Here is a 22,261-nt window from a genome sequence, read left to right on the forward strand (position 1 = left end):
GTTCTCTATGTGTAAAAAATGAGGTCTGCAGATGCTGGAGATCACAGCTGCAAATGTGTTGCTGGTCAAAGCACAGCAGGCCAGGCAGCATCTCAGGAATAGAGAATTCGACGTTTCAAGCATAAGCCCTTCATCATCCTTATTCCTGATGGACTTGGTACTTTTTGGTACTTTTTCCCCATTCCCACCTCCTCTCATTTATCTCTCCACCCTTCAGGCACTCTGCCTGTATTCCTGATGAAGAGCCTTTGCTCGAAACGTCGATTTTACTGCTCCGCGGATGCTGCCTGAACTGCTGTGCTTTTCCAGCACCACTCTACTCCAGAATTTGGTTTCCAGCATCTGCAGTCATTGTTTTTACCTATATAAAGGGTACTCAGACAAGGAGGCACCAAAGGTACTTGGTGAAAGTGAGAACTGCAGATGCTGGAGATCAAAGTCAAGATTAGAGTGGTGCTGGAAAAGCACAGCAGGTCAAGCAGTTTCCCAGGAGCAGGAAAATTGTCGTTTTGGACAAAAGCCCTTCATCCGGAATGATGAAGGCCCGAAACGTCGATTTTCCTGTTCCTCGGAAGCTGCCCTACCTGCTGTGCTTTTCCAGCACCACTCTAATCTTGACACCAAAGGTACTTCGCTTGCCCCCTCAACAATACGAACACATTGATACCAGGATAAAACCCACTAACACCTACTCCAGCCAAGGATCGGAAACCCCTGAATCAATTAAGGGACCCACTGTCAGAGATCGGACACTTGCATCTTTTCAATGAATGACCTTTATTTCTCGTTGCTGTACAACTCACACCATTCTCTCATAACTCACCCTTCATTGTTGTAAGGGTATAAATCTCCACTGTATTCTCTGCTCGGGGAAGAAGCTGTGGTTCCTTCTTAACAGCCTGTCAGTGACTGTTTCAGTGGGGTCAAGTCTCTTCCATGTTTCTTAAATAAATCCTTGTCAGTTCTCAGTCCGACCTGTGTGTTGGTGACCTCTGATTAATTTGGGCTAAATTCTCCAACAGCCATGAGAAATCCATCCAGGAATTTGTGACAAAGGGGTCTCAGCCAAAGATGTTACTAACCCCCACACACTGTCTTGAACACTGTCAGTATTTTCCTCTGTCCCCTCCCTGGCCCAACACCAGGTTTAAAAGCATTCCGCGCAGCATCAGGCGTCAAATGAGGGGCTGAATGGCCTATCCTCTGTTTAATTAGTCGACATGGGATGTGGCAGGGGTCGAAAGGGTTAACGTAGGCGTGCAGTTGGCGAAGGGCAGGATCAGATTTCGGTTTTATATCTCGCTGCACCAACATGCTTTAACTTATTGTTTTATGTTGGGGGAAGTATGTTGACAGGCAGTGAGCGTAGAGAGACCGCCTCAAGGCATCAACCACCTTTTTAATTTCACTTCCGAATCTGCGATCACTTTCATCCTCAAGTAGCTCCACATTCAAAAGACGCAGGGTTTTTTTTTCCCTGGGGAGTTGAGGGAGCAGAAAGCGCATTGGTACTACAAGAAGTCAAAAAGGACGTTTTGCTGTCTCAACGACTTTTCTCTCCATATTTCCAGAAAACTGGGAAGTTTGGTCTTCGACTTGTTAAAGAGTTTTGTGTTCATGCAACTTTTATTTTTGAGAGAGGGGAAACAAAGCCAAAAAAAAAGGGAAAAATGTACGTTTGCTGCAGCGAGTTGCTTCTCCGGAGTTGTCAGAAATCTGGCCGAATTTGGAGCCTGTCAGGGCTGTTCGTGTCTCTGTGCTTCATGCAGGTCCTGTTGTTGGGACCCAACTCTGCCTACGAGTCCAGCCAGGATTACTATGACCAGTATCAGGAGGAGGAAGAAGGAGAGGTAAAGGAAAAGCCCATTACATTTTGACGTGACATCTTTCCAGCTGGCTGGAATTGTAATTTGTATCTTGCTGGAATTGTGTTTATTCAGGACGCTGTCTATGCAGAACTTGAGATAATGTTGCTCGTGGCGCCGAAGGATTTTGTTTTGCAACTGGGTAGAGGTTTAAGAACTGCGGTTGAAGCATTGATTTCGTTAACAGATACACGGTGATTATAGTAGGTTTGGCTGTTCTCAGCTCTGTCGCCACCTGTCTGTCTGCAGAGGGGGCTGACTGTCACAATCTCACTGCAAAGTCTCTTCAAAGGATGCCCACTTTGAAGCAGTTCTCTGCCTCCCTCAAATTTGGCCACACGATGTCACCTGTCCCTACTTCACCACCCTGCCCTTGCACCCCCCTTTATCTGCAGCTCCCCTCACACCCACACCCAGTCCTGAAGAAGGGTTACACCCAAAGCATTGACTTCTGCACCTCCTGATGCTGCTTGGCTTGCTCTGTTCTTCCAGCCTCCTGCCTGTCTACAGTAAATGCTGAGGCAGCATTCTCCATCCTGTCTTGCCTGCAGAGTCACAAAGCACAGAGTGAAACCTTTCAGCCACTCTTTAATAGACCTATTTGTCCTATTCCATCTAATCTTCCTTTGTGAATCCTGCAAATATCTCTTCTGGAAATGTATACCCAACTTGCATAATTCTATTTGTCCTATTCCATCTAATCTTCCTTTGTGAATCCTGCAAATATCTCTTCTGGAAATGTATACCCAACTTGCATAATCTGAAGCAAAATTCCCACGATTGGGACAGAAATGCAGGAATCACTAACCATTCTCTGACTACCCTGTTGAAGAATAACCAGGGATAAAATGGCTCCAGCTGACAGTTACCTGATGGTGTGGAGGCTGCGTGACAGATTGCAGACTTAACAGTCAGCATGATGATTAGGCCAGCCTACAGTGTTCCTCAAAGAAGTATTGTATCATTGGATTGGGTACATGTTTTTAGCTGGCTCCCTTCTCAAACTTGCATAATGTTCAGGTAGTTCAAGACTGAAGAAGGGCTTTTGCCTGAAACGTCGATTCTCCTGCTCCTCAGGTGCTGCCTGTCCTGCTGTGCTTTTACAGCACCACACTATAGACTCTAATCTCCAGCATCTGCAGTCCTCGCTTTCCAAATTTGTTACTAACTTTCTTTTAGTCCTGGTACAGTCATGGAACATAGGAAATCTAAAACAATCCTTAATAGAAACATTTATTTCAATATACTTGAATTTTAATGTCCAAGGATTTTCATGTTACATTCTTATTCCCCCTTTGCATTTGATGCTTGGGACTTCTGGTTTACAACTACAGCAATATCAACTTGTGTCTGTATTGCACTTTTAATATCATTAAACATTCGGAGTTGCTTCAGAGGAAGTTTAGAATGACCCAGTCACAGATTGTGTTATTAGTAAGAAATAATAAGAATTTCTGATGGTGTTACACAATTTGTATTTTGATATTTTTATTTTCTTTAAAATTCCTAAAGATGAGCATATCAGCTATTTTGTTCTCTGTGGAATTGTTATCAGTATCCGTTGTTTGGCCAATTTGCCAAGGTACACACAATAGGGTATTAAATAAAATTAAAATCCTGTAGGATTAATGTACAACTTTAGGTTGGAGGGGGAATTGGTTGCATCGTCATGGAAGGATGTTATTAATAGTAGTGACACATGGGGTTGATTTGGAGGGATTGCATAAGCAAGAGTTAGTCTGAGGCTATAACTCTTCACAATCTGTACTAATGATCAGGATAAAGGCTTGGGAGGAACTGTATGTAAGCTGATGAATGATACAAAGATTTGTGTGGGTGTCAGGACCTGCTGTGAGAAAAATAAATTACAACCAGATCACAATCAGGAAATCAGCCTGTGTCTAACATGTGTAACTTAATATGACTAAATGGAGGGTTATGTGGCTGAATTGGGCTAATGCTAGGAACGTGTACAAAATGCAGGATTTGAATTTAAAGCAAAAGGTAGAAAAAGATCTAAGCATCCATGAACTGTTAAACGTTTATGGTCAGTGTTATGAAGTTACAGCAAAAGCTGTTTGTTAAGGCAAGATAATATCTAACAAAATGCTGTCCTAATGTCAAAATTTAATTTGGTCACAGTTAGTTTTGTTCCCCTCGTATGACAAGTGTTAGAGTTGATCTGATGAAAGGCCATCAACCTAAAATGTTAGCTCTGGCTCTCTCCACAGCAGCTGACAGATTTATGGAATATTTTCAGTATTTTCCACCCTCTACTGTGGCCAATAGAGATGCTCGAGTGAAAGTACAAAGGAGACTGTCACTTTATTTAAAACTAATTCCCAGAATAAATTTAGAGAGCTATATATTTTTATGCTTGGAGGTTGTAGACATCAAGCAAATGTCTTGAAAGTATTAAATAGATTAAATGCAATCTTTACAAATGGAGTAAATTGGAAAAAGTAAAGGGAATCGAGACGTGGGGAAAAGTTGCGTCAAAAACTAAGTTTTCTATTTTCACAAAGGATCATTCATCGCTGTCATAAGTTTTAGAATTGTCAAAAAGATTTATTTTAAGCATTCCAAAGGGAGTTAGATGTGTCCCTAACAGTGGCATATGTTGCAGTATACAGAAGTTGATGAGATACTGAGTGATGCCTTTACTATGTTTTCCATTCATTGTGGGGTCAAAATCCAAATTTTCAAATCGCTGTGCCCTAAACTGGACAAATTTCTTTCTGTGTTTTTGTCTCTCTTAAAAGATTATGTGGCTCCTAGTGGATACTAATATTCTCCATGACAGTATGATACAAGCTCATAGACCAATGACCAAACTTTCCTGTCTATCATTTTTGGACAGTTGCAAGTCCTTTTCACAGTCTGCAATTGTTTCTTTGTGTACTTAATGTATGAGGCCAAATTGTGGAGTCTGAATCTTGGTATGCAATTTAGTTCTCTCAAGTTCTGTTCAAATAAAGTTTCAATTTACCTTTGGGAGGCAAGAGCAAGATTTTTACTGAGCTGGAATATGTGTTGGCAGAATTCAGTGACATCCGAAGATTGTCAACATGCTTTGAACAGTAAGTAGTGCACAGCAGTCAGAAGACCGGGGCAAGTGTTTGAATGTTTACAAGAGAGAAATTTAAAATTATAAGATACAATTTATTTTCAGATCCAATTGGATGTTGCCAACGTTACCTAGTTTAATGAACTGTTGTATGCCCGAGTTACAGAGGTAGCCATTTACAGAATTGAGAGTTCAATTTTTCTGAATGGTTTGTAAAGTTATAACTGAAGGATTTTGGGTTAAATAATTTGTAGAATGTTGATCTTTGGATTTGATAGCTGTTCTTGTTTTATATATTATGAAGGAGAATGGGTGATACAGGAAAATCTTGGGTGATAAGTACATTTCTGTTTCTTCCATTCCATATTTGACTTTGGTTCTTACTGTTTTCTTTGCTTTTGCTCTATTTCTGTAATTATTCTTCATATAACCTTTTAAAACTTTTAATTTAATGCTTTCTGACATTACAATTGTAACTGTCCAACAATACTCCATTGGCAAAGCAATTTGTGGGATACTGAGGTCATAAGTGGGCTTTATTAATGCAGGTTCATTCTATTTTTGTGTCTCTTTCTACTTCGGAAGGTATTTATTTCTTACTGATCATTTTTATATTTGCATTTCCTGTTTGGACGTGGCTATTTGGCTATTGCAGTATTTCTTCTTTATAAACGTCCTTCAAGGATTTGGAGACGCTGGTGTTAGACTGGGGTGTACAAAGTTTAAAAATCACACAACACCAGGTTATAGTCCAACAGCTTTGTTTGGAAGCACTAGCTTTCAGAGCGCTGCTCCTTTATCAGGTGGTTGTGGAGTGTAAGATCGTATGACGCAGAGTTCATAGCAAAAGTTTACATTGTGATGCAACGGAAATTATATATTGAAAAAGACTTGGATTGTTTGTTAAGTCTCTCTTGTTTTAGAATGACCATGTTGGTTTCAGTTCTTTCATATGTAAATGCAAGAACTTTTTAAAAAAGTTACATTCTCCAGTGAACTTTAACAATAAGTGCCATCTCAGCCCAGATAGTGCAGTGAAGGAGTGAGGTGCCCTGTGTGAGGCTGTCTGTACCCCAATGTTCAGACTAATTCTATTTCTATAAAGAAGGGATTTACAGAATCTTACATGGATTCACGCAGTTTTTGAGCAAAATAAAATGTAATTCACCCTAAAAAATTTTTATGTGTGTGTCAGGCGGTGGGGGGAGGGGTTGGGGTGGGGGGAGGGGTTGGGGGGGTGGGGAATGAGAGTATGTATATGTGTTTGAGTGTGAGTGTGGGTGTGTATGTGTGAGCTGGCAATCCTATACTACACAACCACCTGATGTGGAGCAGCGCTCTGAAGGCTAGTGCTTCTGAATAAACCTGTTGGACTATAACCAGGTGTTGTGTGATTTTTAACTTTGTCCACCCCAGCCCAACACTGGCACCTCCACATCATCACTACTAACGACACCACTAACTGCCAGCTCAAAGTCGAGAGGAATTCAGTGAAGATCGCACATATCGACACAGATATCAAGTTTCTGCAAAAATGCAGGAAAGATCCAAAAAGGATTATGAATCAAGCCGACTTACAACACAGACTACGGTGAGAGACTTTCCCAATGCACCTCTCGCAAACTCCTCAATCATCTCATGCACCAACCCTACAGTACATGCCACAGCTTTGAAATTAAGATGGAGTCCACAGCCTGCACTCAGGATACAGCAGTACAGTTACGGGACATTGCCAAATAAGGCAACAATGTAATGTCATCCATGCTCTCAAAACCAATCACAATGTTGTCATCAAACCAACAGATAAAGGAGTAGTCATCGTCGTTCAGAATAGAATAGATTACTGCAAGGAAGTGTACCGACAACTGAACAACCAGGAACACTACAGGCAACTACCGGCCAATCCGACCAAACAGCACCCCCGTGAACTAAACACCTTGATCAGTACATTGGATTCCAGTCCTTCAGATATCCCTACATGTCCTCATCCCATGTACTTCTCGTGTAGGTGACTTCTACTGCCTTCCGAAGGTGCACAAAGCCAACATACCAGGACGTCCCATCATATCAGGCAGTGGGAGCCTATGTGAGAACCTCTCTGGCTATGTCGAGGGCATCTTAAAACCCATTATACAGAAAACCGCCAGCTTCTGTCACAACACTACAGATTTCTTGCAGAAACTCAGCACCCATGGACCAGTCGAACAGGGAACATTCCTTGTCACATTGGGTGTTTTTAGCACTCTAAATCAACATCCCCCACAATGATGGTATCGTGGCAACAGCCTCAGTACTCAACACCAACAACTGCCAATCTCTGAGCATTATCCTACAACTCATTCACTGCATCCTCGACCACAACATCTTCACCTTTGACAACCAGTTCTTCATTCAGACAAACCTGAACAGCCATGGGGACCAAACCTGCACCCCAAAATGCCAACATTTTCATGCACAGGTTCGAACAAGACTTCTTCTTTATGCAGGACCTCCAACTAAAACTATACATCAGGTATATTAACAACTTTTTGTTCCTCTGGATGCATGGCGAGGAATCACTGAAACAACTACACTGTGATATCAGCGAGTTTCATCCTACCATCAAACCCACTATGCACTACGCGATAGTATCTGTCTCATTCTTGGACATATGAATCTCTAACAAGGATGGGCACCTCAGCACCACACTCTCCCGCAAACCCACGGATAATCTCATGATGTTACACTTCTCCAGCTTCCACCCAAAACATATTAAAACAGCCATCCCTTACAGACAAGCCCTATGTGTACACCGGATCTGATCAGCTGAGGAGGAATGTGATGGGCACTTGGAAGTATTCAAGAATGTCCTCATAAGAATGGGGTACGATGCTCAACTCATCGACCGCCAGTTCTGATGTGCCACAGTGAGAAACTATAATGACCTCCTCAGGAGACAGACACGAGCTGAAACCGATAGGGTACCCTTTGTTGTCCAGTACTTCCAAGGAGCTGAAAAACTACCCCATGTTCTTCGTGACCTGCAACACATTATCAGTGAGGATGAGCACCTCACCAAGACCTTCCCTATGCTTCCACTTCTTGCCTTTAAATAACCACCAAACCTTGAACAGATCATTGTTTGCAGGAAACTGCCCAGCTTTCAGGACGACACCATACAACCTTGTCATGGCTGCAAGACGTGTCAGAATGTCAACATGGATACTACCATCGCATGTGGGGACAGCACCCACCATGCACGTGGCAGGTATTCATGCAACTCAGTCAATGTTGTCTACCTCATACGCTGCAGGCAAGGATGCCCTGAGGCATGGTACATTGGCGAGACTGAGACGAGGCTACGGCAATGGATGAATGGACACCGCACAACAGTCACCAGACAGGAGTGTTATCTCCCAGTCGGAGAACACTTTAGCAGTCTGGGTCATTTGACCTTGGACCTTCAGGTGACCATCCTGCAAGGCAGACTTCAGGACAGGCAACAACTCAAAGTGGCTGAGCAAGGTTGGGAGCCAAATTCGGTACCCATCGGGATGGCCTCAAACGGGACTTTGGGGTCATGTCACAGTACAGGTGACTCCACTGCACTATATACACACACACACACACACACTTCTACAAACAGTTACATTCACGAAGACCCTCTTGCGCACACACAAGCTCTCTCTCATACGCTCACACATATACAGCCACACTGACACCCACACATGCACCCTCTCACAGACTTATAACCCTTTGTTTGTACTTGCAGAATTACATTTTATTTTGGTCAAAAACTGCATGAATCCATGTGAGATTCTATAAATTCCTTTCTTCGATTAGAATTAGTCTGAATATTGGGGCACAGACCGCTTCACACAGGGCACCTCACACCTTCAATGCATTATCTGGGCTGACATGGCACTTACTGATAAAGTTCATTTGAGAATGTAACTTGTAAAAAAGGTTCTTGGATTTACATATGAAAGAACTGAAACCAACATGATCGTTCTAAAAGATGAGAGACTTAACAAACAATTCAGGTTTTTTTCAATATATAATTTCAGTTGCATCACAATGTAAACTTTTCACTATAAATTCTGTGTCTTACGATCTTACACTGCACAATCACCTGATGAAGGAGCAACGCTCCGAAAGCTAGTACTTCCAAATAAGCCTGTTAGACTATAATCTGGTGTTGTGTGATTTTTAGATCAAAACATTAAGGCTTTAAACTATTCTATCTGTGGAGTTTGATTGACTGTATAATGTTTCTTGTCCATATATACAGTAGTGTGCTTTTTTAATATGTGCATATCCTTCAGTTTCCTGTTTGTCAGTTAATTTGTACGTAAAATTAATTTTGTTTTGTCTATTTACATACTGCTAGTAGATAATGTAAGGAAAGAATTTCAGGATTTTTAAGTATAAATGGAGAGATTAGTTGATTTCATACATAGTTTCATGTACTTTTTCTCCCCCCTCCATGCAAAGCCTTTCACAACCTCAAGATGTCAAAAAACATTTCACAGCTAATTAAGTATTTTTGATGAATACTTACTGATGTAGGAAATGTGACAGCCAATTTGAGTGCAACAAGATTCAACAAACAGCAGCATGATGATGACCAGATGTTCTTAGTTTCTAAATGTGCTGTTGGTTGAGGAATAACTTTGGCTAGACACTGGGCAAACTCCTCAGTTCTTGTTCGAACTTTGCCATGGATATTTTGTGTTCATGTAACTGGATGGTTTGATTTAATTACCCAGTTGAAAGATTGTGTGGCCTAAATACATTACTCAGATATCTGAACCCCTAACTTTTTGGCTTAGAGATGCTACTGAGTTGTGGCTGACTTATGGTTTCATCCATATTCTGCTTAAAATCTTTGCAACCATTTTCCTAACACCTATACTGTGTATGGGACAGCATGTGTAATCAACATTTGTTTCTTGTATGCCACCATACCTCCGCTGTGAAACCAGATGCCAAAGTTATGCACTAGAAATTAACACCTCATTACCCGTGAATGCTACTACAAAAGGAAAAACTGCTGCCTACCAATTTCACCAAAAAGTGCAAAAATATTTAAGGTTGCAAGGCAAATTAGAGAAAGATACATGCATAGCAGCAATGGAAACTTATGTATAAAAGCAAATTTGCAGCTTTGACAAAGGGTCAGTTAGACTTGAAACGTCAGCTCTTTTCTCTCCTTACAGATGCTGCCAGACCTGCTGAGATTTTCCAGCATTTTCTCTTTTGGATATGGAAACTTATGTGGTGAGGTAAATTGCAAGAAATATCTTTAAGCACATGTATCTTGACTATACTATTCTGAGGTAAAAACAATGACTGCAGATGCTGGAAACCTGATTCTGGATCAGTGGTGCTGGAAGAGCACAGCAGTTCAGGCAGCATCCAAAGTGCAGCGAAATTGACGTTTCGGGCAAAGGAAGGGCTTTTGCCCGAAACATCGATTTCTCTATACTGTTCTGAGTTTCGATAAAGTATTAGATATAACATTCATTACATTTTTCCTGGTCTCTGGTCTCGCACAGGCAATAACACAAATGTGAGAAGCCCACCATGGAGGGATTCTCGGTGATTTCAGGGACAGATGGGTATTTTGTAAACCTGGAAATATCATTACTAAAAATATTTAATTTATCTTGCGTCCAACTCTTGATTACAAGTAGAAGGTGTCATACTAAAGTGTACTTTATCGCAGGGACATGTAATTATAATGATCTTTGTCTCTTTTAAATCAGTTTAAATCAATGAAAAACTATTAGTGTGGGTACAAAATATATTGATTTATACTTTAGAATGCCAAGAGGACTACTATCAAAAGTCCAATCAGAATGTGCACCAATGATTATTTTCATTATAATCCATCTTCAATAACTGAAGATGTATGAAACATTTATCCTGTTTACTGCCTTTGCCTTTGACTTTGTTTTGGTTTTGATTATCTACTCAATGCTTATTTAAATTAATGATGTTTGAATATTTTCTTTTTTGCATGTATCATTTCCGTCAAGTGTAATTGTATTAAGGAATAAAGTTCTCCTTGGAGCTTCTTTAGTCCTGTTTGAAAAAAAAGTGACAATTGTTATAGATAAACCCATGTGTTCTCACAGGTTAGTACATTTTGTGGCATGCCCATGAATAAGCTGAAAATGTGTTGCTGGAAAGATGCAGCAGGTCAGGCATCCAAGGAGCAGGAGAATCGAGCATGAGTCCTTCTTCAGGAATGAGGAGAGTGTGCCAAGCAGGCTAAGATAAACAGTAGGGAGGAGGGACTTGGGGGAGGGGCATTGGAAGTGCGATAGGTGGAAGGACGTTAAGGTGAGGGTGATAGGCCGGAGTGGGGGTAGGGGTGGAGAGGTCAGGAAGAAGATTGCAGATTAAGAAGGTGGCGCTGAGTTCGAGGGTTGGGGATTGAGACAAGGTGGGGGGAGGGGAAATGAGGAAACTGGAGAAATCTGAGTTCATCCCTTGTGGTTGGAGGGTTCCTAGGCGGAAGGTGAGGCGCTCTTCCTCCAACCATCATGTTGCTATGGTCTGACGATGGAGGAGTCCAAGGACCTGCATGTCCTTGGTGGAGTGGGAAGGGGAGTTGGAGTGTTGAGCCACGGGGTGGTTGGGTTGGTTGGTCTGGGTGTCCCAGTGGTGTTCTCTGGAATGTTCTCAAGTAGGCGGCCTGTCTCCCCAATGTAGAGGAGGCTACATCGGATGCAGTGGATGCAGTATATGATGTATGTGGAGGTGCAGGTGAATTTGTGGCGGATATGGAAGGATCCCTTGGGGCCTTGGAGGGAAGTAAGGGGGGAGGCGTGGGCGCAAGTTTTGCATTTCTTGCGGTTGCAGGGGAAGGTACCCCGGCCGACCCATTGTCTCAGCCTGCTCCTGCCCCACTGAACTCATCTCTGCATACCTCGACACGGTCCTGTCCCCTGACTGCCCCGGCCGACCCATTGTCTCAGCCAGCTCCTGCCCCACTGAACTCATCCCTGCATACCTCGACACGGTCCTGTCCCACTCCAACCTCACAACCCTGCACTGCCCGTTTCTACCTCCTGCCCAAAATCCACAAACCTGACTGCCCTGGCCGACTCATTGTCTCAGCCTGCTCCTGCCCCACTGAACTCATCTCTGCATACCTCGACACGGTCCTGTTCCAATCAGCTCGCGGACACCTCCTCCTACTGTCCCCTTGACCATTGCCCCACCTCCCACCACCAAACCATCATCTCCCAGACCATCCATAAACTCATCACCTCAGGGGATCTCCCATCCACCGCCTCCAAACTCATAGTCCCACAACCCCGCACTGCCTGTTTCTACCTCCTGCCCAAAATCCACAAACCTGACGGCCCCGGCTGACCCATTGTCTCAGCCTCCTCCTGCTCCACTGAACTCATCTTTGCATACCTCGACTAGGTCCTGTCCCTGTTCCCGTGCAACCACAAGAAATGCGCCCACACCTCCCCCTTACTTCCCTCCAAGGCCCAAAGGGATCCTACCATATCCGCTACAAATTCACCTGCACCTCCACACACATCATTTACTGCATCTGCTGCACCCGATGTGGCCTCCTCTATATTGGGGAGACAGACCGCCTACTTGCGGAACGTTTCAGAGAACCAACACAACCACCCCGTGGCTCAACACTTCAACTCCCCCTCCCACTCTACCAAGGACATGCAGGTCCTTGGACTCCTCCATCGCCAGACCATAGCAACACGACGGCTGGAGGAAGAGCGCCTCACCTTCCGCCTAGGAACCCTCCAACCACAAGGGATGAACTCAGATTTCTCCAGTTTCCTCATTTCCCCTCCCTGCACCTTGTCTCAGTCCCAACCCTCGAACTCAGCACCACCTTCCTAACCTGCTATCTTCTTCCTGACCTCTCTGACCCCAGCCCCACTCCTTCCACCTATCGCATTTCCAACGCCCCTCTGCCAAGTCCCTTTTATCCTAGCCTGCTTGGCACACTCCTCATTCCTGAAGAAGGGCTCATGCCCGAAACGTCGATTCTCCTCCTTGGATGCTGCCTGACCTGCTGCGCTTTTCCAGCAACACATTTTCAGCTCTGATCTCCAGCATCTGCAGTCCTCACTTTCTCCATGCCCATGAATAAACCAGGGAACTAACTGCAACACAATTCAGCTATTAGTTTTGCTATATCTTTCTCTTTGGAAAGCAGCAGAATCATATTACACCAGATTTTCACGAATGAAAAGTAGATGGAACATAAGATATTTTTACAGTGCTTGTGAAGCTTAGGTAGTGTCTTATATAATCAAGAATAATATATTGTTCATACTGTCTCTCCAAGTGTCATGTCCTTAGCATATTTTAACAAAGGTGCCAGACAGACTTAGAAATTTGAACAGGATTGTCATTCTGTGTATGCATATGTATGTTAACTCCTGCCTAGTGACAGAATGAAAGAAGCTGTGCTATATCTTAGACATAATGATTAATTCTGAACACAGATACCTCATGTTTTCCCTGATTAGCATAACCCCACTAAATAGTTTGGCATATTAATTTCCCAAATTGCACATTAATTTCTAAGGTTGCTTCTGTGATTTGTGTCACAAAATGGTATAAAATGGAAATCTAGATGATTTTTGTTTAAATTTGATTTGGAGGTGCTGGTGTTGGACTGGGGTGTACAAAGTTAAAATTCGCACAACATCAAGTTAAAGTCCAAATAAACCTGCTGGACTATAACCTGGTGTTGTGTGATTTTTAACTGCTTAAATCTGGAAATGGTTGTGTCTTTCAAATGTTTTGAGTCTTAAAATTTCTTTCTTTGCTGTATTATCAGATCCGTTAATCCAATGATTAATTTTTTTTGAAAGAGTAGTGAGAGGAATTTGACTCAATTCTTAAGATGAATATATCTTATACAGCAACTTCAAGGATTATTTATATTTCATCATTTTAGTGAAGTGAGCTCTTCAAAATTACTCATGAGGTTTCTATTCACATTTATGTGAATACCTTGTAATCCCTTTTTGAAGAAGTATTAATTTTATATTCATTTTGTGTTCAAATAATTATAAATGTCATTGACTCTTCAAATGTTGTAGTGTGCATTCTTATTAATCTTATTTGGTAATACCTTGACCCTGAATCAGATACTTGTGGATTTGAAACTACAGATTGATACTGCTGAAAGCATCTGGTCATCTATCCTACAATATCTTCTTCTTATTTTGCTTAGTATCAAATTTTGCCTGATTAGCTTCTGTGGAGCTCCTTCAGATAGAATACTGAACTAAATGTGCTATGTAAATGCAAGTTATTGTTGTTCCTACTGTCTAACTACTCATTATCCTGTTTTATGTTTTCCAACATTATTAGAGGAGTTGTCTTTCAGATGAGATGGATTAAGTCTCTTGAGTCAGAGAAGGTCTGGAAATTGGCAAATGTAACATCCCTATTTAAGAACCAAAGGAGGCAGAAGACGGGAAACTATGGGCCAGTTGGCCTGACCTTGGTATGATTTTGAGAGTCCATGATTAAGGATGAGATTTGTGAAATACTTGGTAGTGCATGGTGAAATAGGACTGAGTCAGCATGGCTTAGTCAAGGGGAGGTCATCCCTAACAAACTGTTGGAATTCTTGAGGAGGTAAAGAGCAAGTTAGACAAAGGAGAGCCAGTGGGTGTGAACTATTTAGATTTCCAGAAGATGTTTGACAAGGTGTGGCACGTGAGACTGCTCAATAAGATGATTCCATAGTGTTAGGGGCAAAGTACTGGCATGGATAGAGGATTGGCTGACTGGCAGAAGGCAAAGAATAAGTGAAAATGTTCTTTTTTACAATGAAACCAGTGACTGGTGGAGTTCTGCAGAGGTCAGTGTTGGGACCATAATATTTACCTTGTTCGTTAATGACCTGGATGAAGGAAGTAATGGTTATATTGCTAAATTTACAAATGACACAAAGAGAGCTGTGGGACAAGTCGTGTTGAGGAAGTGGAGAGGTTGCAAAAGTACTTGCTCAAGCTAGGGAAGTGGGCCAAGAAGGGGCAATTGGAATACAATATGGGAATGTGTGTGCTTATAACTTTGGTAAGAAGAATCGAGGCAGAGGCTATTTTCTAAATAAAAAACACTCAGAATCCTAGTTTAGGATTCTCTCAAGGTTAACATGCATATTCAGTTAGCAGTAAGGAAGGCAAAGGCAATGTTAGCATTCATTTCAGAGACATACTGCTGAGGCTGTATAAGGCTCAGGAATATCGTGAGAAGGTTTGGGCCCCAGATCCAAGGAAGGATGCTCTGGCATTGGAGGGGTTAGAGGAGTTACACAAGAATGATCCAAGAATGAAGAGCTTGTCATATGAGGAGTGGTTGAGGACTCTGGGATTGTACTCGATGGAGTTTAGAAGGATGAGGGATGATCTTATTGAAACTTACAGAATACTGTAAGCTATCGATAGTTTAGACATGGAGAAGATGTTTCCATAAATCAGAGAGACGAGGATCTGAGGACGCATCCTTGGAGTGAAGGGACAACCCTTTAGAACTGAGATGAGGAGGAATTTTTCCAGCCAGTGGTTGGTGAATGTGTGGAACTCATTGCTGTAGAGGACTGTGGAGGGCAGTTATTTAATGTATTTAAGTCAGAGATAGGTTCTTGATTGGCAAAGGGATCGAGTGTTACTGGGAGAAGGCAGGAGAATAGGGTTGAGAAACCTATTAGCCATAATTGATTGCAAAGCAGACTCAATGGGCCGAATGGCCCAATTCTGCTCCCATGTCTGAAGGCCTTATGCAACTGCCCTGGAGGACATTAAAGATCCTTTTCAAATAGAGATGGATGGCTTTTTAGGCATTCTAGCTTGCATTCCTCCCTCAGACTACCAAAAGACAGTTTATTTGGTTGTCTTACTTTTGAAAATATTGAGGGGGCCGTAGATCATCACCAACCTGCGATAGGAGAATGTCTGCAAGAATTCAGATGTTTAAATTGCCACGCATAAAGTTTTTCAATAAACATTTCTCCATGATAGTAGATTGTGACTTTATTTTTTATCAACGACATGTGGGGGTGACAAATATGACATCCCCCACCACTGAGCTACCTTGGCCTACTGTCCACCAATCAGCTCATTAACAGCTGCCAGGCAGAGCTCAGCTCAGTTTCTCGGGCCTCGACATTAGCGTCCCAGATTGCTGGAAGCTGCTACCAATCAAAGGCCAGCAGTTTCTGGATCCTAAAGACCATCAATCAAGACCATCTCTTTTGTGGATCCAAAGGTGGGATATATAATTTGTTTTCTTCTTTATTGTGGAGTGGGATTGTGGAGAGATAGTGTGGAGAGATTGGAGGTACAAACAGGTAGGTGGCTTTCAGGGATCACTCTTTGTCTCCCATCCTTGCCTTTGATAGCAGAAAGTTTGGGCAATTGGAGACTCCATTACCAGCAGGCTGGTCACTCTGGTATTCCAGTCAGGAAACTGACCTCTTTCCCCACCTACGAGGAAGCAGGGAATGAGAAATGGATAATTATCTCTCCAAGGCCAACTTGCCCAGTTACTTTCCCTTCTCACACCTCCAGAAAGGAGAAAATTCAACTCGTGGAGTGAGATAAAATATTTGCATTGACTGGTCTATGCCTTACTCTGCTTGTTATGCCTGTCTAATGTTATAATTGTTATTAGTGGTCATTACTCTTTATTTGCTGTTATGTAATCAGTTGCTTTTAAGTTTACACCTTCATTCTGTATCCCACCTGCCTCATAGATTGCCTTCTCAAGGGGCAGATATGTAACACCCCTCGATTCCATTGCTCCTCAGAATATTCTGATCAATCTGTTAAATGTAGAACTCATATTTTACTTTTAAATGAACTTGAACTGTTTGCTTTAGCATGCTAATGTCAAGTTAACCAGCCCATCATTCCTTGGAACATGGTCATGACCTTTTTCTTTAAAGTATATTGGAATAACTTGAGCTACTATCCAATCTTGAAGTACTATCTCTGGGTTTATCAAGCTGCAGAAGACTTGTAGCCAAAGATATTTTTCCCCTCGTATTCTAAAATATTCTTGGATGCGTTTTACTTGGCTCATTTGCCTTATTGATATTCCAGCACGCTAACTTTTGAGTGACCATTTCATTACTGCCTTCCATTTCCTGCATGAATTTGAAGCATCTGGTTTCTTTCAATTATCAGAAAGAACACTGGTCGTTTCTACAGAGAAAACTATGGAGAAGAAAATCATAAAATTCTTAACTTCTCATTTCCTTCTCTTACTCCTTTAGTAGTCCACCTACAGTAAAACACCCCCACAACTCTTATTGTTTCCAATATTCCTTGGTACTTTTTATCTTGCTGTCATTTCAAATTACTAACATTTTCTAATTTGATTCATTTTCGAATCTTTTCTCCTTTGATATTTTAAAGTGTGTTAATTTTAATTACTTATGATCATTTCATGTCAATTTTCATTTAATATTTGGAAACTGGCCTCCTAAAGTAAATGATTCATTATGTTCAGATTTTTTGAATATTCTTGACATACCTTGTGTTTTCTCTCATGGGGTTAAAGTTTTTTTTATATTGTTTGATTTTTTTTAAAATGATAGATGGTGACAAATAGCCAGAAACCTGCAGGCTCCATTCTTTATTAAGTACCCTTTCAAAATTAAGAAAAGAAGAATGCAGAGAACAAAAAGGGGCAGTTCATTCAATCGAGCCCATTCCTTCCAAAGAAAACCTTTTGCCTGTCAGGATCTTGAATTGTGTCTTTGGTGCCGAGATCCTAAGCTCTAGAATTGTCTTTCTAAACCTCCTTGACCCTCAATTTCACGCTAAAATTTCCATTTAAATTTCTCTTAACACTTAGCTGTTTGACTAAGCTTCTGGTCACATGGGGCTCAGTGACAATTTTTCCTTAATAATACTCTGCTGAAACACCTTGGATTTTTCACTTTGTTTAAAATGGTATATGAATGCATGTCGGTTTTGCTGCTGTCTAACTGCCCGTGCAGCATACTGTGCTCCGGTTTTTTCTTCTTCTCTGAGATCAAGACCATCTTCTTTTTTAAGAAAAAAATATTCAAAATTCAAGTTATTACTAAAACGATGAAGATTCCACATTTAAAACAAGAAGATTCACTTAAGAAGATTTAAGCAAAGCAAACACAAAGAAAAAATCGTATCCTGTGATATCCAGAATTGTAACAACTTGTACATTAGGCACATTTGCAATTCGTTATAAACTATAAATTAATATATTAAATAGCAGATATAAAGTAAGCCTGACCTTATAAATTGGCTCGGCAGTTTACATCATATTTATATCAGCAAGTTCAGTCATAAGATGCTTTTAAAATTGTCTTCCTCTCATAAAGTTTCACCTCCTCTCTTCCTGGCATATAGCCTGATTTCCAACTGACAGCTGTGTTGTTAAACTTGAGAGGGTGCAGAAAAGATATACAAAAAAGTTGCCGGGACTGGAAGGTTTTGAGTTACAGGGAGAGGCTGAATTGTCTGGGGCTTTTTTTCTCTGGAGCATCAGAGGCTGAGGGGTGACTTTTCAGAGGTTTATAAACTCATGGGGATCATGGATAGGGTGAATAGCCAAATTCTTTTTCGAAAGGTAGGGGAGCCCAAAACTGGAGGGAATCGACTATGACTCTATAAATGATAATGCTCCTTTTGAGAATTGATGTTTAATTGAGCCATTATCTACAAAGTATTCCAGATACAGCCACAGTAATTATTTTGACACCGTTAGCTCAAGGTTAGTCTGTATCCTATGTAAGAAAGTCAAAGCCTTATCCAAAGGTTTAAATCATAAACTAGGCTGACAATAGATTGCAATACTGAGGGAGTGCTGCGTTCTTGGGGTTCCCGCCTTTTCTGATGAAATATTACATTAATTCCTCATCAGTCCCTCTGAGGTGCCTGTGAAAGATCATGTGACACTATTTGAAAGTAAAGGCAGAGTGAGGAGAAATTCTACTGATGTCCTCGCAATATTTTCAAGCAAAATGACTAAGAATAGATGTTCCTATTCATTTGACATTTCAAATGCTGAATGTATGCAAATAGTTTGTTGCATTGCCCCTTTAGACTAATATTTCCACGTCAAAGCACTTCATTGCCTTTAGTAAATCTTGAGGTTATTTTGAGAAAATATGGAAGGACTTTTACCAGTTAGTAGCCACTGTGTTTGAGCCTGTGTCCCTGCATATTGTTATGGATGTCGGCTAGTTCAGTTGGTTGGATGACTGATTTGTGATGCAGCATAAGGCCAATAGTGTGGCACAGTTGCCATCCTGGTTGGTTCCACCTTGCCAAACCACCCCTGCATCTGAGGTATGGTCACCGTAGGAAGGGTATTATCAAGCTGGAGAAGTTTAAAAGAGATTTACCAGGATGTTGCCAGGTATGGAAAGTTTGAGTTATAAAGAAAAGCTGGAACTTTTTTCACTGGAGCTTAGGAAGTTGAGAGGCGACCTAACAAGAAGTAAAAAAAAAATGATAAGTATAGATAGCGTTGATGCTAGTTGCCTTTCTGTCAGTTCTGTTTCAGCCTCTTCAGTTTCTCTTCTGCAATATCACTTTGTTCAATAAACCACTTGTCAATTTCACCGCGATCCTCGTTTTGTGGTCTGATTCATTGGGCTGAATTCCTCCAGCACTTTCTTAAGTGAGGAGACCAAATCTGAACTCAGCACTCCAGGTGTGGCCTCACCAGCACCTTGTACAGCTGTAACATTACCTCTCTGGTTTTAAACTCAACCCCCTTTAGCAATGAAAGGCAAAATTCCATTTGCCTTTCTAATTACCTGTTGTACCTGCAGATCAATCTGTGATTCATGCATAAGGACACCGAGGTCCCTCTGCAAATCAGCATGCTACAACTTTTTACCATTCAAGTAATAATCTATTTTGCGGTTACTCCAACCAAAAAGAATGACTTCACATTTACTAACATTGCATTTCATCTGCCAGACCTTTGCCCACTCACTCAAAGTATCTATGTTCCTCTGCAAAGTTTCACAGTCCTCTGCACACTTTGCCACTGACCTTAGTGTCATCTGCAAATGTTGACTCTGTACACGTGGTCCCTAACTCCAAATCATCTAAATAAATTGTAAGTAATCGTGGTCCTAACACCGACTCCTGAGGTACACCACTAGTCACTGATTGCCAGCCAGAATAGCACCCATTTATACCCACTCTATGCTTCCTGTTACTCAACCAATCCTCTATCCTAATATTATGCCCCTAACAGACTGCATCCTTATCTTATGCAGCAGCCTCATATGCAGCACCTTGTCAAAGGCCTTTTGGAAATCTGTTAACTCATCAACCTTGTTCAGGATGCTACGAGCATTCAGGTAAATTGCCTTTATGCTAGCTTTCTTACCATCATGATTCAGAACATCTCTAATACCTGCTGAGTTATCCTTCCATTTTTGCTTCTTTCATTGTCTGCCTTGAACTTAAACCCTCCAGCACACATACTAACATGCTGCTTATCTCTTCATTGATCACAATACTTCCTGTTGCTTTCCCTTTCCCTTCCCCCAACTCACAAGTTTAAAGTCCTAGTGACCACCCTATTTAACCTTTTCGCTAGAACACTGATTCCAGGTCGTTCCAGGTGGAGACCGTCCCATCAATACAGATCCCCTAGGTTCCAAAACTGATGCCAATGCCCCATGAAATGGAACCCCAATTTCCCACACCATTCCATTGGCCATATTGTTTTCTTCCTTACCTTTCTTGTCCCCAAGCCAATTTGAACATGGATCTATGACAGTAATCTGGAGATTATGACCCTTGAGGACCTGTTCCTTAATTTTGTTCCTAGTGCCCAGGTCCTCCATCCTACCCTTGCCTATGTTGTTAGTCCCAACGTGGACCAGAACAACTGGATCCTCCCCCTCCTGCTCCAGTTTCCTTTCAAGCCGGATAGAGATGTCCTGCACCCTGGCACCAGGCAGGTAACACACCATCCAGGACTCCTGATCCGGCTTGTAAACGATACTATCTGTCCCCCTAATTATAGAATCCCCTATAACTACCACTCTTGCATGGCCTTCTGCACTATGGTGCCATCGTCAGCTGGCTCATCCTCCCCGCAGTCCGTTTCCTCATTACACAGGGAACAGGAAATTCGACGTTTCGGGCCAGAGCCCTTCATCAGGAATGAGGAGAGGGTGCCGGGCAGGCTAAGATAAAAGGTAGGGAGGAGGGACTTGGGGGAGGGGCGATGGAGATGTGATAGGTGGAAGGAGGTCAAGGTGAGGGTGATAGGCCGGAGTGGGGTGGGGGCGGAGAGGTTAGGAAGAGGATTGCAGGTTAGGAGGGCGGTGCTGAGTTCAAGGGAATCGACTGAGACAAGGTGGGGGGAGGGAAATGAGGAAACTGGAGAAATCCGAGTTCATCCCTTGTGGCTGGAGGGTTCCCAGACAGAAGATGAGGCGCTCTTCCTCCAACCGTCGTGTTGTTATGTTCTGGCAATGGAGGAGTCCAAGGACCTGCATGTCTTCGGTGGAGTGGGAGGGAGAGTTAAAGTGTTGAGCCACGGGGTGGTTGGGTTGGTTGGTTCGGGCATCCCAGAGGTGTTCCCTGAAGCGTTCTGCAAGTAGGCGGCCTGTCTCTCCAATATAGAGGAGACCACATCGGGTGCAGCGGATGCAATAGATGTGGCCTCCTCTATACTGGGGAGACAGGCCGCCTACTTGCAGAACGCTTCAGGGAACACCTCTGGGACGCCCGAACCAACCAACCCAACCACCCCGTGGCTCAACACTTTAACTCTCCCTCCCACTCCACCGAAGACATGCAGGTCCTTGGACTCCTCCATCGCCAGAACATAACAACACGACGGTTGGAGGAAGAGCGCCTCATCTTCCGCCTGGGAACCCTCCAGCCACAAGGGATGAACTCGGATTTCTCCAGTTTCCTCACTTCCCCTCCCCCCACCTTGTTTCAGTCGATTCCCTTGAACTCAGCACCGCCCTCCTAATCTGCAATCCTCTTCCTGACCTTCCGCCCCCACCCCACTCCGGCCTATCACCCTCACCTTGACCTCCTTCCACCTATCACATCTCCATCGCCCCTCCCCCAAGTCCCTCCTCCCTACCTTTTATCTTAGCCTGCCTGGCACCCTCTCCTCATTCCTGATGAAGGGCTTTGGCCCAAAACGTCGAATTTCCTGTTCCTTGGATGCTGCCTGACCTGCTGTGCTTTAGCCAGCAACACATTTTCAGCTCTGATCTCCAGCATCTGCAGACCTCACTTTTTACTCATTACACAGGGAGCAAGAATCTCAGACCTGTTGGAGGAGTTCAAAGCTG

General features: G+C 42.5%; 1 protein-coding gene across 3 annotated transcripts in view; it reads left to right on the forward strand.

Annotated features, from left to right (window-relative positions):
- Window positions 1-1,369: 1,369 nt before the first annotated feature.
- The window catches only part of LOC132823457 (vascular endothelial growth factor C-like), an 84,669-nt gene continuing 63,777 nt past the window's right edge, over window positions 1,370-22,261 (forward strand). For all 3 annotated transcript variants that reach the window (XM_060837343.1, XM_060837341.1, XM_060837342.1), the window contains exon 1: window positions 1,370-1,850. In XM_060837343.1, the coding sequence (XP_060693326.1) occupies window positions 1,671-1,850 (180 nt within the window). In that variant the 5' untranslated portion in view covers window positions 1,370-1,670. The remainder of the gene's footprint in view (window positions 1,851-22,261) is intronic.

The sequence above is a fragment of the Hemiscyllium ocellatum genome, chromosome 16, assembly GCF_020745735.1.
Source record: "Hemiscyllium ocellatum isolate sHemOce1 chromosome 16, sHemOce1.pat.X.cur, whole genome shotgun sequence".
Taxonomy (NCBI): domain Eukaryota; kingdom Metazoa; phylum Chordata; class Chondrichthyes; order Orectolobiformes; family Hemiscylliidae; genus Hemiscyllium; species Hemiscyllium ocellatum.